Source organism: Actinia tenebrosa, unplaced genomic scaffold, assembly GCF_029948245.1.
Source record: "Actinia tenebrosa isolate PJP-AT-01 unplaced genomic scaffold, QUT_ActTen_1.0 PGA_scaffold3__52_contigs__length_22856419, whole genome shotgun sequence".
NCBI lineage: Eukaryota > Metazoa > Cnidaria > Anthozoa > Actiniaria > Actiniidae > Actinia > Actinia tenebrosa.
The window spans coordinates 8,615,129-8,630,882 of NW_028292580.1; the positions used below are offsets into that span (position 1 = coordinate 8,615,129).

A 15,754-nucleotide genomic window follows, 5' to 3' on the forward strand; every position below is an offset into this window, starting at 1 on the left:
ACAAAAATAACTAATAAAGGTTGAGGGGGGATCAACCGGCCTTTATTTTAGTTAGCCAAGTTATAAGTTCCTTATATTGCTCCTAATGTATATACATGAGAAATAGCATTAATATAAAATTGCATATAATATATTATAATTTACATCAAAGGTGGTCGATTATAGTACTGCAGCTTGAACAACGGCTCTCTCTCACAAGTGGTTCACAATGGGCCTTTCAATACTTTGATGATGAAGGAGACGTAATTTTTGTAAGTATATAATTATTAATTTATGTCCCCCTTATTTTAATCTGCATCCCACTCACCCCAACCCCCCCATTCTCCCACTTAATCCTCCTAAATAATGACTGGAGTATTAATGCTCAATGGTTTGACAAAAACCACAGGGAAAGACAGAGGAAGAGTGGAAAGAAGCTATCAATGTTAGTTGTGAGGTACATGGTGGTCGTAACACTCTACATATAAGTGCCTTTCCTATGAAGTCATGCAGTGAAAAGAAAGACGTGGAGGGAAATAATAAAGCTGGCTGTTGTACAAAGGTAGTACTCTATTTAAATGTAATTCTCCAGTTTTGAGTTCTCTGTTGCTCAGAGTTTAAACCATGAATAGACCGAGATTGAACTTGACTCTTTTATTCATCAAGTTCAACCTCAACTTGAAACCATTGTTTCGTGACCAGTCAGGTGAATTCGAGATAGGTCTATTTGTGTAGAATATTCAGTGTGTTCCATTGAAGGCCCATGGAATTTCAAAGTCTTTGTGTGTGATTGCTAAAGTTGTACATTCTTTACATTACTGTTGGTATTTGTGAATATTTAGACACTGATTCGAGGCTTACCCCTGAGTAAATGAGTCTGTAATCAAGGAACAAAGTGGTAATTTGGAACTTGAAAATGATCTATTGTACGACGACCATGAAGGGAGTTATGTTTGCCCAGTTCCTCGAGTCAAGCCAGAGGCTCTAGTGTTAAATTCTTGATGTCAAATTGAATTTCAGTTTAGAAGTTTATTTTTGCACTTGATTTTTACTTTATAATAATTATGAGCCTTTTTTTCTAGACCTGTGCAGCAGACTTCTGCCGACCAATACCTCCACTCCCCCCTCAGTATGATAGCATTCCAAACAAAGTGTATGTATAAGAAATTCTCTCATTTATTTAAATCCATCCATCCATGCATCCCATGTCATCCCTCCATCCATCCATCCATTCATGCATCCCATCATATCTATTCCCATCTCATTCATCCATTCATGAATCCATTTAATTGTCCATCCTTCCACACACTCTGCAATCCATGCATTTTATGATAAAGATATTAATAAATAATAACAACTTAGTAAAGTTTTTAATAGTTTAGATGTCAGAATGTAAACTTAAATATTGTTTGCATTGTGGATTTATTCAATAATTCAAATTCTCAACAGAACAAATTTGAGGCAGAGTGAATACAAGTATGGAAATGAGGCTCTTAGGGCAGTAGAGCTTCCACTTGGTGCACTAGGTAAGGGGCCACAGTGTAATCTCATCTCACAGTGTCATCTCACATGGGCTACTGTATGTTGAAGCGAGGGCGAGGGAGAGGAAGAACCTACATAGCACTGTCAATGTAATTCAGAAAATCTATTGTATTCTATTGTCGTTATATCTATTGTATCAGATGTGATTCAATGTATTGTTATGAGTACATTACATAAACTTATTGCTACGTGGGCTTTCCCATGAGGGAAAAGAGAAGACACAGGAAGCCCAGTAACAGCCATGTTTTGGGCATTTGTTTGGATGAAGAGTAAATTATCGGCAATGTGATTGGATTAGCGCATACCTTGCCATGTCATGATTGAGCTTGTGCCATAATCTTTTCACAGTCATACAAAAACTGCCCTATTGCCATTACTACCGGGTGGTTTACGTCTGTACCCATTATTTTAATGATTATTATCAAGTACCCAATGATAATTATGCATTTTCAGGTGGAGGGTGTATTGCCCTAGCAGGTGATGGAGGACTGCGGCAGTGGCAGGTCTGTAATGCTGTCAATCATGTTGGTATTGCACCAGACTCTTTCTTTGCCATCAGGTAAAATGAATATGGTTTTTGGTTTAGAAATAATGAGGTTTGTGTGAAATCTCATTCCCCCTCCATGGATAGGTATGGATATTTTCTGGAACTACACAGTATTCTTTCTTCTGACTCTCACTAACCCTTGGAAATTCCATTCCTCCTCCATGGGGGAGGCATGGATATTATCTGGAACTACAGAGTATTCTTTCTTCAGACTCTCACTACCCCTTGGAAATTCCATTCCTCCTCCATGGAAAGGTATTGATATTTTCTGGAACCACACAGTTTTCTTTCTTCAGACTCTCACTTCCCCTTGGAAATTCCATTCCTCCTCCATGGCAGTATAAATATTTTCTACATATTTGTAAGCGCACATTTTGTTCCTTTCAGTTTAATAACATGATTTTTCCTCTATTTTTTAAAACCTTAGGGTTGACCAGGGGGGTGCAAGCAAAGCTGTGGCCCTCCAATCAAACACTTGGTATGACCAAACAGGTTTTGTACCATCGGCTTACATCACTGATCATGGTGAGCAGTTAGCATCTCAGTTTTTCATTCATTAAATTGTACAGGTTTTTTATTAAGGGTCTGGGATAGGAGATTGCTATGGTATTACTGATAATTTTCTGGCTTAAACTACCATGATCTCCTCCTGTTATTCCAAAATGTAATGAAAACCCTGCCAGGACTTCTATCTGCCTAGTTCACTATTTCACTAATAATCTTCTATTATTTCAAAATTTAATTAGTGAAGACCCTGCTTTGCTAAAATAGCTTGCTTCGTTATAATGGATATTAATAATAATAACAAAAGTTATTTTATTTTAGCGCATTACATAATATCTCAATGCTCTTACAATATAGAATACATCAATAAATAGTGAATAAATGAATAAATATATTATACACTGCAATAATAATTATAATATTAATAAGCTAATAAGTATAATTTTTAATTAACTATAATTAAAAATATAATTATTTATGCCTCAAATAGGAATATCTTAAGTTTTCCTTTAAAAGATTCAGTGGATGGAGCGTCCCTTATGGATAGCAGCAGATCCTTCCACAATATAGGCCCACATATGGAAAAAAGCGCGAGATGTGCTTAGATTGGCCGAGAACTGTGCTGTATTACCAAACAAAGCAGGGTAACGCTAATGCCAACTATGCGCAGCCATTGATCTATCTTTGTTAAGAAGTAAAAAAAAAAAAGCATTGAAAACTATAACAGTTTTTATCTTTCAATATTATTATAAAACAAACAAAACACACTTATCAGTGATACAGCACTGTCAAAGCACCAAAAGCACTCGAATATAATATACTGTAAAACCTGATAAAAGCACGGTTCTAATTATCTGTTACATTAATCCATCAGTGGTCCCTGAGGCTTCCAAGAAGCTGTTGAGTGAAATACCAGGAATAAAAACCTTGGAGATTACAGCCAAATATCCTATAGCTGAAGGTATGAAAATAAGTCAAAACTACTTAGGCCAACCAAAAAAATAAGTGTGTTTCCTGTTGCATGACCGACCCTAATTTTCTTGCTGATTTTTGCCAACCCTAATATTTTTTTCATTCCCAAATGCACCACAGGGTTCCCAGTAAGCTCATTTCCACTGATGTATCAGTAAAAAAAAAAAAAAAAAAAAAAAGCCCTATTGACCCCAATTATTTCTTCTCATGCAACAGGAAACACACTTTTTTTTTGTTTGGCCTTACAACACTTCTTAAGGGTGTCATGCATGCAAGATCGTATTGCACGGTGGAGCCGTGTTATTATTTTCATCATATCAGACCATGTGTCATTCTTTTGAGAATAAAATTATTTGTTTGAGTTGTATCCATATTCATGTGTCTTCTCATCTGCAACCGTTAAACAAAGAAATGATAATCTAGGGAATGACACGGTTTGAAATGGGAAAACATTACGCCCAAGGTAAAGAGAGGATTTCTGAATTGTTTTGACCATATATAAACTCATTTGTGATGGATTTTTTCCCCAGTTGATTATCTCAGCTCAGAGGTGCCTATCAAAGTTCACCTTGAGGCTTTCAGTCCTACTATTCCCTTGGACTCGAAAAACAGTGCCATTCCTGTCATCGTATTCAACTTCACTGTTACCAACGAAGGGTCACAAGATGCTAAGGTTTGCTAAATATTATGGCGCATTATTATAATTCATAATTATTTAGTTATTCTTATTATCATCATCATCATTATCATCTTCACCATCATCATCATTATCTTCATCATCATTCTTGTCTCCTCTCCTTTCCTCTCCTCTCCTCTAGTTTCCTCTAGTTTTCTCATTTCTCCTCTTGTGTCCTTTCCTCCCTTCTCCTCTCCTCTTCCCTTCTCTCCCCTCCTCACTTTAGTGTGTGGTATTCGTCTTCATGTCCAATCCTCTGACTTACCATTCTTCTACATTTTTTTTCAAAATACATACAGTCAACAACAGCAACAACAACAGTCTTTCTGAAGGCTACGCCGCATAAATAGCTGATGACTCTCAATATATAACTTACTCAAAGTTCATGAAGTCTTTTTTTTTCGCTTTTAGGTATCTCTTTTGGGTTCTTTACAAAATATTGCTGGGTGGGATGGAGTGTCGGACATCACTGATGAAGGTAATATGTCATGTCATGCTTTATAACTGCATATAGTCCCCCCCCACCCCCCCTATTCCCATTCCATATTTTCTATTTCATCTTAAGTTAATCACTTTACTTTACCTTGTAATCGTTTTTATTTGTTTTAGTGTCCAATGCTGGTTATGGGGGGAACGTGAACACTTTGTTTCAAACCAGGTAAAGTTGATGGTGTTGCTACACTTGTTTCTCCACTCCCCATCCCCCCTCCCCCCTCCTCCTACCTGCTCATCCTTCCACTCTCCTCCTTTCCTCTCCCTTGGGAATCAAGGATGTTGTAGTGCACTTGCCTGTCACGTCTGGGGTCTCAGGTTTCATTCCTGTATTTCAAATCCGGTATCCTAAGAAAACTTGCGTTCTGATTGGCTGTTGGAGCGGATCGTATTTTCTAGTTCTTAGCGCCGCACGGTATCTTGGAATACTAGATTCACGCTGTGCTAAAACTGTGCCCTCAGTCTTTAAAACCGACCTCGCCCTGATGACCTCGGCCAGATGACCTCAGTATATAGGCAAGACCTTGGACACAGTTTTTTTTAAAAATCTGGATATGAAATAAATGTAATTATTATGTTCATAATAGTTAATACTATAACAACTATGCTTTAAACTTGTAGTTCAATGTATGGCATTGACATGTGCAACCCTACATTACCAGAGAAGACAAGTCCTAATGGTCACGTGGCTATAGTCGGTAAGACTTTAAGAATTCTTTTTTCGCTTCCAAAGAACATCCTAGTGTCGCGCGAAAAATCAGTCATTGTGGATTCCGTTGTCAGGGGATTCGGGTCAAGATGGCGTCAGTTGTGTCATAGTTAAAGGGCCACTTGGACGAAAATCGTTCCAAAATTAAAACTCTTTCATTCGAGCTGTAACTTTGCTGAAGTAATCTTGAACACATTAAGAACCTCTCACTGAAATATTTTTCTAATATTCGAAAGGGAAGGGCCAAAATTTTACGATTTATTTTCGTCCGCCATTAATTTCTTTGTGTCACGGCCAACGAGTCATTATGTACAGCAGTTTTACGCTGTGACGTCATTTACTCAACACCGTCATGTTAGCGTCGTTTTGACTATACATTTCTTGTTAGATTACCTGAAGTTTATTTGATGTTTTAAACGCGTTATCGTGAAAAGAATCTCTAAACAGACTTTTTTTAAACCTTTGATACCTCTTCAAATATGATGGAAACTCCTTTGGACGCTCGCTTTGTCAATCCTGAAGAGTTAGAACCATAAGTTATAATGTATGGAGATGAAGCCGAACTAGAAGAAGAAGCAATGCTTGGGAAGAGGTTTTCATAAAAATTCCTTACGTTCATTTCATTATTTGTATTTGCTACGTACTGTCCATGATATAAAGATCTTAAATTTGAAGTTTCAATGTAATGTAATAGTGATTGATGTTATGAAAACAACCGATTGCCTTTTGAATTCTGCGTTGTGATATAAAGATTTGTGACAATATACTTAGATCTACGTGCCGAATAATTTAGAATGTGAGCTCGTAATTCTCCTAGCTGATTTACTACAGAACGGTTATTATTTGCTTCAAAATGTTTATTATGCATTGAATAGGTACAAACATACGATTATCTAATATCATCTTTGTAATAGAACATGTCAAAGGTTTCTTATTTATTACTCGCGCGACAGCGGCGTCTGTCACTCAGCTCGTAGATTTTTCTTTCATTGTGTCGGATGTCTCGCGGACACAAATTGTGGGGTTGCTCTTTGCCCTCGTATGTAAATATGCCTTGAAAAATTGTTATCCTTAAAATGATTCGAATAAATCCCGAATATCTCAGTCACTTCGCGCGATGGAACCGCTAGAATCTCGTCCATGCGTCCTACTTTGTTGTGATTCTTGGCGTGCCGAGATGTATTTAAATTTTCGAATTATGATCGTCAGTATTATTGAAACTGAAAAATTTCAGCGCCTAGACATTATTTGGTCATATAGTAGTTAGGAAACCGAATGAAACATTATATATTTTCTGAATAAACCAAATAAACCGAGTTTTACGAACATGGCACATACATTACCCACCAATGTTTTGGTTTGGGTTGAGTAAATGACGTCATAAGTACTCGTGCCAGTCTTCTTGAGTCGAATTCTGTGATTCAAAGAAATTAATGGCGGACGAAAATAAATCGTAAAATTTTGGCCCTTTCCTTTCGAATATCAAAAAGATATTCCAGTGGGTGGTTCTTACTGTATTCTAGATTATTTCAGCAAAGTTCCAGCTCGAATGAAAGAGTTTTAATTTTGGAGCGATTTTCGTCCAAGTGGCCCTTTAATAGAGAGTTTTAGATTTACGTTCACGGCAAACGTGAAACCTCAGTTGACCAGTAGTAGACCAAATTCAAAACTCGCACCGATGTGAGGCTTAAGTTGTGAACAAAGGAATCTGGCGTGACTCAAAGGAATCTGGCGTGATTCGTGACTTTTGAATCACACCAGATTACTTTGAGTCACGCCAGATCCCTCACATCGGTGCGAGTTTTGAATTTGGTCTATAAATTCTTTTAAATGACTGAAAAAGAATCACAAAGAGAGTCCAAGTAGTAGAAAAACAAAAGAGTATTTGCGCTTGGTGAGAAGGCTTGTAAATAATAAAGTAAAATACAGGAAAACTATGAAAACGTGGTCACGTTTGCCGTTTGCGAAGAGAAAAAAAGTCAATCTAAAACTCTCTAATAGAGGGGAATTCCCCTCTATTAACTATGGATGTGTTCGTGTTGTTTCATCATTTGGCCAAGCCAAATCTCTGTGTCCGACACGTTTTGTTTGCACCAAAATTATTTCATGGTCCTTCGAACTGAGTCATGTTTTTTGCGCCAAAAGTCAGTCGTTTTTGCACGGATTTATTTTATACTCAAGTCTCAAAAATTAAAAAAATTCTTTTGCCGACCAAGCTCATTCGCGTCAAAACTCCTTTGCGGACTGATTTACATTTTCTTATTTGGGCTCACTGTGAGTTTTTTAAATCGCTCCTTCCTATTGACTGTTATGTTAGATGAGACGTTAAGCCGTGTGGGATGACTGTTATGTTTCGTATTAGTTATGACCAAAGATGGAGACAAACTCAGTACTGACTTACAGTACACAGCAGTAGTAGATATGTGGAAACAGTTTGTTGGTGATGGCCTCTCTGGACAAACACAAGCCGGGCCCTCTCCAGTAAGTACCCTCTTTCACGTGATTCTTTTTCACGCAATTTGGTATCGGATCCATTACACTCAACCGGGTATTATAATTGAAACAGTTGAAAAAATTGAATCCGCAATAGTCCCCTTCGCAGTTCCCAGCGCCATCTGGTAAGGCCAAGGTAGCCGTGCCTTTGTATCCAAGCGAGACAAACGGTTAGTGCAGTTGCAATGATAGAGACGTGAATAATTGTCCAAGTTGTTAGAAAGGTCTCTATCATTGCCACCTCACTGTTTGTCTCGCTTCGATGCAAAGGCACGGCTACCTTTCAAGATGGTGCAGGGAACTGTGAAACGGACTAATGATGACACCAGTTCGTCCAATCATATTGCGCGAGGAAATCCAATGAAAAAGCCTCCATAAGTCACGCTAATGGTCACAACACAGCACGTTTGCACCGGGATCTTTTTCACAATTCTAACCGCCAAATAAACCTCTGGACTGATGAAAGTCAGTGCACGGCTGACTCACAGATTGAATTGGAGTTTATGTTGTGTTCTTCAGGCTGGCAAGACTTGGAATGGCGCCACTTCTTGCACAAGAACTGTCCCAGCTAAAAATACTGAGGTTAGTAAACGTAACTCGCTATTACTTACTGTTATTATACATTTTACTTGCTATCTCGCTTCTGATTGGCCGAGAACCTTAAGCCAATCCCTGATAGCGTGTGAGTTTAACAATAGCGTGTGTGGGTTTATAGGTATATTATGTGCAATTTTGTTTGCAAATAATGTATGGTTAATAGCCCTAAACTGAACGTGACCTCATTTTTTATAATTTAATTTTCAGGGGGGAAAAGGGGGAAAGAAAAATAGGGTGAAAAAAAAGTAAAAAAAAGAAAAGAAAGAAAAATAATCGAGTTAAATTTTGTTCGTTTTTCAGGTGTTCACCTTTTTCTTGTCCTGGTTCTTTCCTCATAGGTTAGTCAAAACACGTTGCGCAATATAGTGCTAAAGCAATACTTAACAATTATTCGCCGAAAGGGAATGTTTACCGAGGCGCGAGTTTTCGAGAGGCGAGGTAAATATTCCCCTATATTCACTGAGTCTGAGGAGAATAATTGTTTTAGCATTTTTAACACGAGTAAATTTAATATATACGGAGAGAGTTTCTTTTTTTACAAATTTTATTCATCTCTGAATAATGACTTGTAATATAGTGACATAAAATCCAAGCTTGGGCTCCCTGTGACCCGACTCACAGTATTAATATTTTTCTTGTTTTCGGTAAAAGATACGTCGACTGGCCCCAGCCAGGGGGAATCAACGACCCAAACAGCGCTTTCTATATTGGTAATCAGTACAGTAAATTCTGGAAAGATATTAAAGAGGTAATGTTTGTGATGTTTCTGTACACTCTAGATGAAAATATCGAATAAAACGGGTCAAAATCGAATAGATGAAAACATCGAATAAAACGGGTCAAATTCGAATAGATGAAAATATCGAATAAAACGAGTCAAAATCGAATGGATTAAAATATCGAATAAAACGGGTCAAAATTGAATAGATAAAAATATCGAATAAAACCGGTCAAAATCGAATGGATTAAAATATCGAATAAAACGGGTCAAAATCGAATGGATTAAGTTATCGAATAAAACGGGTCAAAATCGAATGGATTAAGATATCGAATATAACGGGTCAAAATCGAATAGATGAAAATATCGAATAAAACGGGTCAAAATCGAATGGATTAAGATATCGAATGAAACGGGTCAAAATCGAATGGATTAAAATATCGAATAAAACGGGTCAAAATCGAATAGATGAAAATATCGAATAAAACGGGTCAAAATCGAATGGATTAAAATATCGAATATAACGGGTCAAAATCGAATGGATTAAAATATCGAATAAAACGGGTCAAAATCGAATGGATTAAAATATCGAATAAAACGGGTCAAAATTGAATAGATAAAATATCAAATAAAACGGGTCAAAATCGAATGGATTAAAATATCGAATAAAACGGGTCAAAATCGAATGGATTAATTTATCGAATAAAACGGGTCAAAATCGAATGGATTAAGATATCGAATATAACGGGTCAAAATCGAATAGATGAAAATATCGAATAAAACGGGTCAAAATCGAATGGATTAAAATATCGAATAAAACGGGTCAAATTCGAATAGAAGAAAACATCGAATAAAACGGGTCAAAATCGAATGGATTAAAATATCGAATAAAATGGGTCAAAATCGAATAGATGAAAATATCGAATAAAACGAAAAAATCGAATAGATGAAAATATCGAATAAAACGGCTCAAAATCGAATGGATTAAGATATCGAATAAAACGGGTCAAAATCGAATGGATTAAAATATCGAATAAAACGGGTCAAAATCGAATAGATGAAAATATCGAATAAAACGGGTCAAAATCGAATGGATTAAAATATCGAATATAACGGGTCAAAATCGAATGGATTAAAATATCGAATAAAACGGGTCAAAATCGAATGGATTAAAATATCGAATAAAACGGGTCAAAATCGAATGGATTAAGTTATCGAATAAAACGGGTCAAAATCGAATAGATAAAAATATCGAATAAACGGGTCAAAATCGAATGGATTAAGATATCGAATAAAATGGGTCAAAATCGAATAGATGAAAATATCGAATAAAACGGGTCAAAATCGAATAGATGAAAATATCGAATAAAACGGGTCAAAATCGAATGGATTAAGATATCGAATATAACGGGTCAAAATCGAATAGATGAAAATATCGAATAAAACGGGTCAAAATCGAATGGATTAAAATATCGAATAAAACGGGTCAAATTCGAATAGAAGAAAACATCGAATAAAACGGGTCAAAATCGAATGGATTAACATATCGAATAAAATGGGTCAAAATCGAATAGATGAAAATATCGAATAAAACGAAAAAATCGAATAGATGAAAATATCGAATAAAACGGGTCAAAATCGAATGGATTAAGATATCGAATATCAAACGGTCAAAATCGAATAGATGAAAATATCGAATAAAACGGGTCAAAATCGAATAGATGAAAATATCGAATAAAACGGGTCAAAATCGAATAGAAGAAAACATCGAATAAAACGGGTCAAAATCGAATGGATTAAAATATCGATTAAAACGGGTCAAAATCGAATAGATGAAAATATCGAATAAAACGGGTCAAAATCGAATGGATTAAAATATCGAATAAAACGGGTCAAAATCGAATGGATTAAAATATCGAATAAAACGGCTCAAAATCGAATAGAAGAAAACATCGAATAAAACGGGTCAAAATGGAATAGATGAAAATATCGAATAAAACGGGTCAAAATCGAATAGATTAAAATATCGAATAAAACGAAAAAATCGAATAGATTAAAATATCGAATAAAACGGGTCAAAATCGAATAGATGAAAATATCGAATAAAACGGGTCAAAATCGAATGGATTAAAATATCGAATTAAACGGGTCAAAATCGAATAGATGAAAATATCGAATAGAACGGGTCAAAATCGAATAGATGAAAATATCGAATAAAACGGGTCAAAATCGAATCGATTAAAATATCGAATGAAACGGGTCAAAATCGAATAGATGAAAATATCGAATAAAACGGGTCAAAATCGAATGGATTAAAATATCGAATAAAACGGGTCAATATCGAATGGATGAAAATATCGAATAAAACGGGTCAAAATCGAATAGATGAAAATAAAACGGGTCAAAATCGAATGGATTAAAATATCGAGTAAAACGGGTCAAAATCGAATAGATGAAAATATCGAGTAAAACGGGTCAAAATCGAATGGATTAAAATATCGAATAAAACGGGTCAATATCGAATGGATGAAAATATCGAATAAAACGGGTCAAAATCGAATGGGTTAAAATATCGAATAAAACGGGTCAAAATCGAATGGATTAAAATATCGAATTAAACGGGTCAAAATCGAATAGATGAAAATATCGAATAGAACGGGTCAAAATCGAATGGATTAAAATATCGAATAAAACGGGTCAAAATCGAATGGATTTAAATATCGAATAAAACGGGTCAAAATCGAATGGATTAAAATATCGAATGAAACGGGTCAAAATCGAATAGATGAAAATATCGAATAGAACGGGTCAAAATCGAATAGATGAAAATATCGAATAGAACGGGTCAAAATCGAATAGATGAAAATATCGAATAAAATGGGTCAAAATCGAATAGATGAAAATATCGAATAAAACGGGTCAAAATCGAATGGATGAAAATATCGAATAAAATGGGAGAAAGTCCAGAGTTCGTGCTACTCCTTAAACTCCTTGAAAACTCCTTGAATTGAATTCACTTGAGGGCTCTTGAAAAGCTCTTGAATTTTATGATGTTAGCGAAGCTCCCTTAAAACTCCTTGAATTTTTGCTTTGATCATCACTTGCATGTTTCTGAAATAGATCTAGTCAGAAAGATTGGAAAATCTGAAAGTCGGCCATGTGCAACCACCGTGTAAACCTTGGCATATTTAGCTGAACATACTCCTTGAAAATTCATTTTTGGGCCCTTGTACACTCCTTGAATAGTCCTTGAATTTTAAGTCGTTACCTCAGCACGAACCCTGTGTCTGTCTGTACACTCTGTTTGTTTGCCTGTATGCCTACCTGTCTGTCTGTCTGCCTGTCTGTCTGCCTGTCTGTCTGCCTGTCTGTCTGTTTGACACTCTGTCTGCCTGTCTGTCTGTCTGCTTGCCTGTCTGTCTGTCTGCCTGTCTGTCTGTCTGCCTGTCTGTCTGTCTGCCTGTCTGCCTGCCTGTCTGTCTGCCTGCCTGCCTGTCTCTCTCTCTCTCTCTCTCTGTCTGCCTGCCTGTCTGTCTGTCTGCCTGCCTGCCTGCCTGCCTATCTATCTGTCTGTCTGTCTGTCTGTCTGTCTGTCTGTGTGCGTGTTTCTGTCTTTCTGTGTGCGTGTTTCTGTCTGTCTGTGTGCGTGTTTCTGTCTGTCTGTGTGCGTGTTTCTGTCTGTCTATGTGCGTGTTTCTGTCTGTCTGTCTGTATCCGTATATTATTGCCGCACTTACCACACTCTATATCCCTAACCACTCAGGTGCTGATATACACTAAAGAAAATTTTGATTATCTGACGTCAAAAACAAGAGATTTCAGAGACTCCATGTTTGATGCTACGTTACCATGGCAACTAATTGACAGCGCTGCTGGTCGTGTGTCCGTACTCAAGTGAGTCTCATTGAGTAATTAATTAGATCAGTATAAAATGATTAATGGTGTATTTTATGTAGAAAATTTTGGATTTCAGCCAATCAAATTGCTTGTTATATCATTCTGTTTTAAATGACACAGGTCTCCAACGTGTATGTGGCATGCTGATGGCAACTTCTACGCATTTGAGGGTAACGCCTTAAGCCCCGTTTACCCTAGCGATTTTTGCGGCGATTTTTGCTGCGATTGTTTTTGCGATTTTGTCCATAATAAATAATGGTAAAGAATTTACTTGTAAAGAGTCTTTTTTCAGGATACCAAGATTTTCCTAGACGAATGTCTCTTTTGAAGGATGAGACAAAAGATTTCATATTTCCGAAAATTGCCACAAAAATCGCAGCAAAAATCGCCGCACAAATCGCCAGTGTAAACGGGGCTTTACAATCACCTAATGAAAAAATAATTTTTTAAATGTATGACATTAAGTTACAATAAAATTTTATCTTCTCAAAAGTATCTTGAATGCAAGGCTAGCATGAAATGCAAAAGAATTGGAACAAATTCCATTGAGAAAAATTATGATTTTCTGTTTTTTTATTTTAGCCTTGCATCCAATATCGTTTTGCGAAGGGTCCATTTTCCTGTCATTTATGGTAAACATTTCCAGCTGCTAATTTTAAACCCTTTTTTTCAACAGGTTGTAATACCAAATCAGGTTAGTACTTTCTCTTTGTTTTGTATTAAATTTTTCAAACCAAGATGCGCTGTTAATGTTTCTCCGATTTCCCCTCTGACTTCTGCTACAGATGGATGGATGACCGACCGCCGACCGACCACCCGTTGGTCTGACCGAACAAAAGGATTGTAAAGATCAGAGTTGTACATTTGTGGGCCATAATTCATTAACTTTTCTTTCCAAACATTAGGATGTTGTCCCCTGAACTGTACTCATGTGTGGAACTATGAAATGGCTCTAGCAAAGTAGGTTTATTATACATACAAAACAAGATTTGTCCCTTACTTCCCACACCCCTTCCCTGGGAATATTAGACTACCTACTGATCTTTGCTCGGCCAAATTAACCCAAGCAAACCCGAAACAGTGACCATGGCAAATACGCTGTCTAGTGATCAGTGCCATCTTGTCCTTTATACTAAGCCCGCCTGTCTGTAGGTCAGTGACAAGAAACAAGAGGCTCTAGAGAGATGAAATTCCAATAATAAAATTTTTGCTTTATGTTTCAGTGCGCATAAGTGAATTGTAGAGTTAATGACGATGACGATGATGATGTTGATGGTGATGATGATGATGATGATGCTGTGATGATGATGATGCTGCGATGATGATGATGGTGATGATGATGATGCTGTGATGACGATGATGATAATGTTATGGCTGATGATGATGATGATGATGTTTCATTGTCTTACCTTTGTTTTATCTTTCTGTTCAGGTGTTACCCGGATGTTGAACGAACAATGAGAAAAGTTGATTTTGCTGAGCAGATGACACCTCATGACGTCATTCCAAGGTATTACGTCACTTTTAACGAAACATTTTGCTCGCCTTGACTATCAAATTCATTCCTTTTTGTTAGTCCATGTTTTCGTTGTTATGCGTCCTGTGTAGGTCTCTATCATTTATCCATTATTTCATCACCCACTGTTTCAAAACCCTCTTATTTCTCCATTCTCTACCAAGATGATGACTATGAATGTGTTGCCCTCTCATCCATATGTTTACCCGCTATTTTCATACCCTCCCATTTTTCTACCCCTCCCATTTTCCTACCCTCCCATTTTCTTATTTTCTTATTTATCCTAGCCGTACAGTGGTGCCTCTTCTCCTTCGTCGTATATGGACCTTGTGGAACAACTACTCGATCAATCCTGATTCCACGTCCATCTGTGTTGACGGAGAGATTGGCACAGTACTCAAGACTTACCGAGAGGTAGACAAAGCAAACATCAATTTATCAAACCCTGAAACAACCTCTGGGCTGATCTAAGTCAGGACATGGCTAACTCACAGATTGAACCCTGAAACAACCTCTGGGCTGATCAAAGTCAGGGCACTGCTAACTCACATATCAAACCCTGAAACAACCTCTGGACTGATATAAGTCAGGGCATGGCTAACTCACAGATAGAACCCTGAAACAACCTCTGGGCTGATCTAAGTCAAGGCATGGCTAACTCACAGATTAAACCCTGAAACAGCCTCTGGGCTGATCTAAGTCAGGGCACGGCTAACTCACAGATCAAACCCTGAAACGACCTCTGGGCTGATCTAAGTCAGGGCATGACTAACTCACAGATCAAACCCTGAAACAACCCCGTGGCCGATCAAAGTCAGGGCACGACTGACTCACAGATATGATCCATTAAACAATTTCTTGGCTGATCTAAGGCAAGGCACACAGAGAAAAACCTTAGAGAAAAACCTTACATCAGCACGAAGACGCTAAGATTCAAATTTGTATCGATCAAATTTAAAGGTTTTAGACTAACTTTGTTAAACGCATCAGGTCAAGCAAGGCGCACCACGTGAATGGTTTGATACATACTGGCCGTACGTTAAACGTGTGATGAAAAGATGGATGACTGAACTAGACAACGGCCAAGGTAAACACAGAGCAGATTTCTTATA

At 37.1% G+C, this 15,754-nt stretch overlaps 1 protein-coding gene across 1 annotated transcript in view; it reads left to right on the plus strand.

The window, feature by feature from the left end:
- Nucleotides 1–15,754, plus strand: part of LOC116288218 (non-lysosomal glucosylceramidase-like) — a 42,889-nt gene that overhangs the window by 20,585 nt on the left and 6,550 nt on the right. The window contains exons 3-24 of the mRNA XM_089035074.1: nt 152–251; nt 389–541; nt 1,062–1,132; nt 1,429–1,505; nt 1,975–2,080; nt 2,496–2,593; nt 3,447–3,533; nt 4,075–4,217; nt 4,632–4,698; nt 4,830–4,878; nt 5,334–5,410; nt 7,784–7,902; nt 8,434–8,496; nt 8,812–8,849; nt 9,163–9,259; nt 12,993–13,123; nt 13,247–13,296; nt 13,803–13,820; nt 14,032–14,086; nt 14,559–14,636; nt 14,930–15,056; nt 15,633–15,729. Of these exons, the coding sequence (XP_088891200.1) occupies nt 152–251; nt 389–541; nt 1,062–1,132; nt 1,429–1,505; nt 1,975–2,080; nt 2,496–2,593; nt 3,447–3,533; nt 4,075–4,217; nt 4,632–4,698; nt 4,830–4,878; nt 5,334–5,410; nt 7,784–7,902; nt 8,434–8,496; nt 8,812–8,849; nt 9,163–9,259; nt 12,993–13,123; nt 13,247–13,296; nt 13,803–13,820; nt 14,032–14,086; nt 14,559–14,636; nt 14,930–15,056; nt 15,633–15,729 (1,901 nt within the window). The remainder of the gene's footprint in view (nt 1–151; nt 252–388; nt 542–1,061; nt 1,133–1,428; nt 1,506–1,974; nt 2,081–2,495; nt 2,594–3,446; nt 3,534–4,074; nt 4,218–4,631; nt 4,699–4,829; nt 4,879–5,333; nt 5,411–7,783; nt 7,903–8,433; nt 8,497–8,811; nt 8,850–9,162; nt 9,260–12,992; nt 13,124–13,246; nt 13,297–13,802; nt 13,821–14,031; nt 14,087–14,558; nt 14,637–14,929; nt 15,057–15,632; nt 15,730–15,754) is intronic.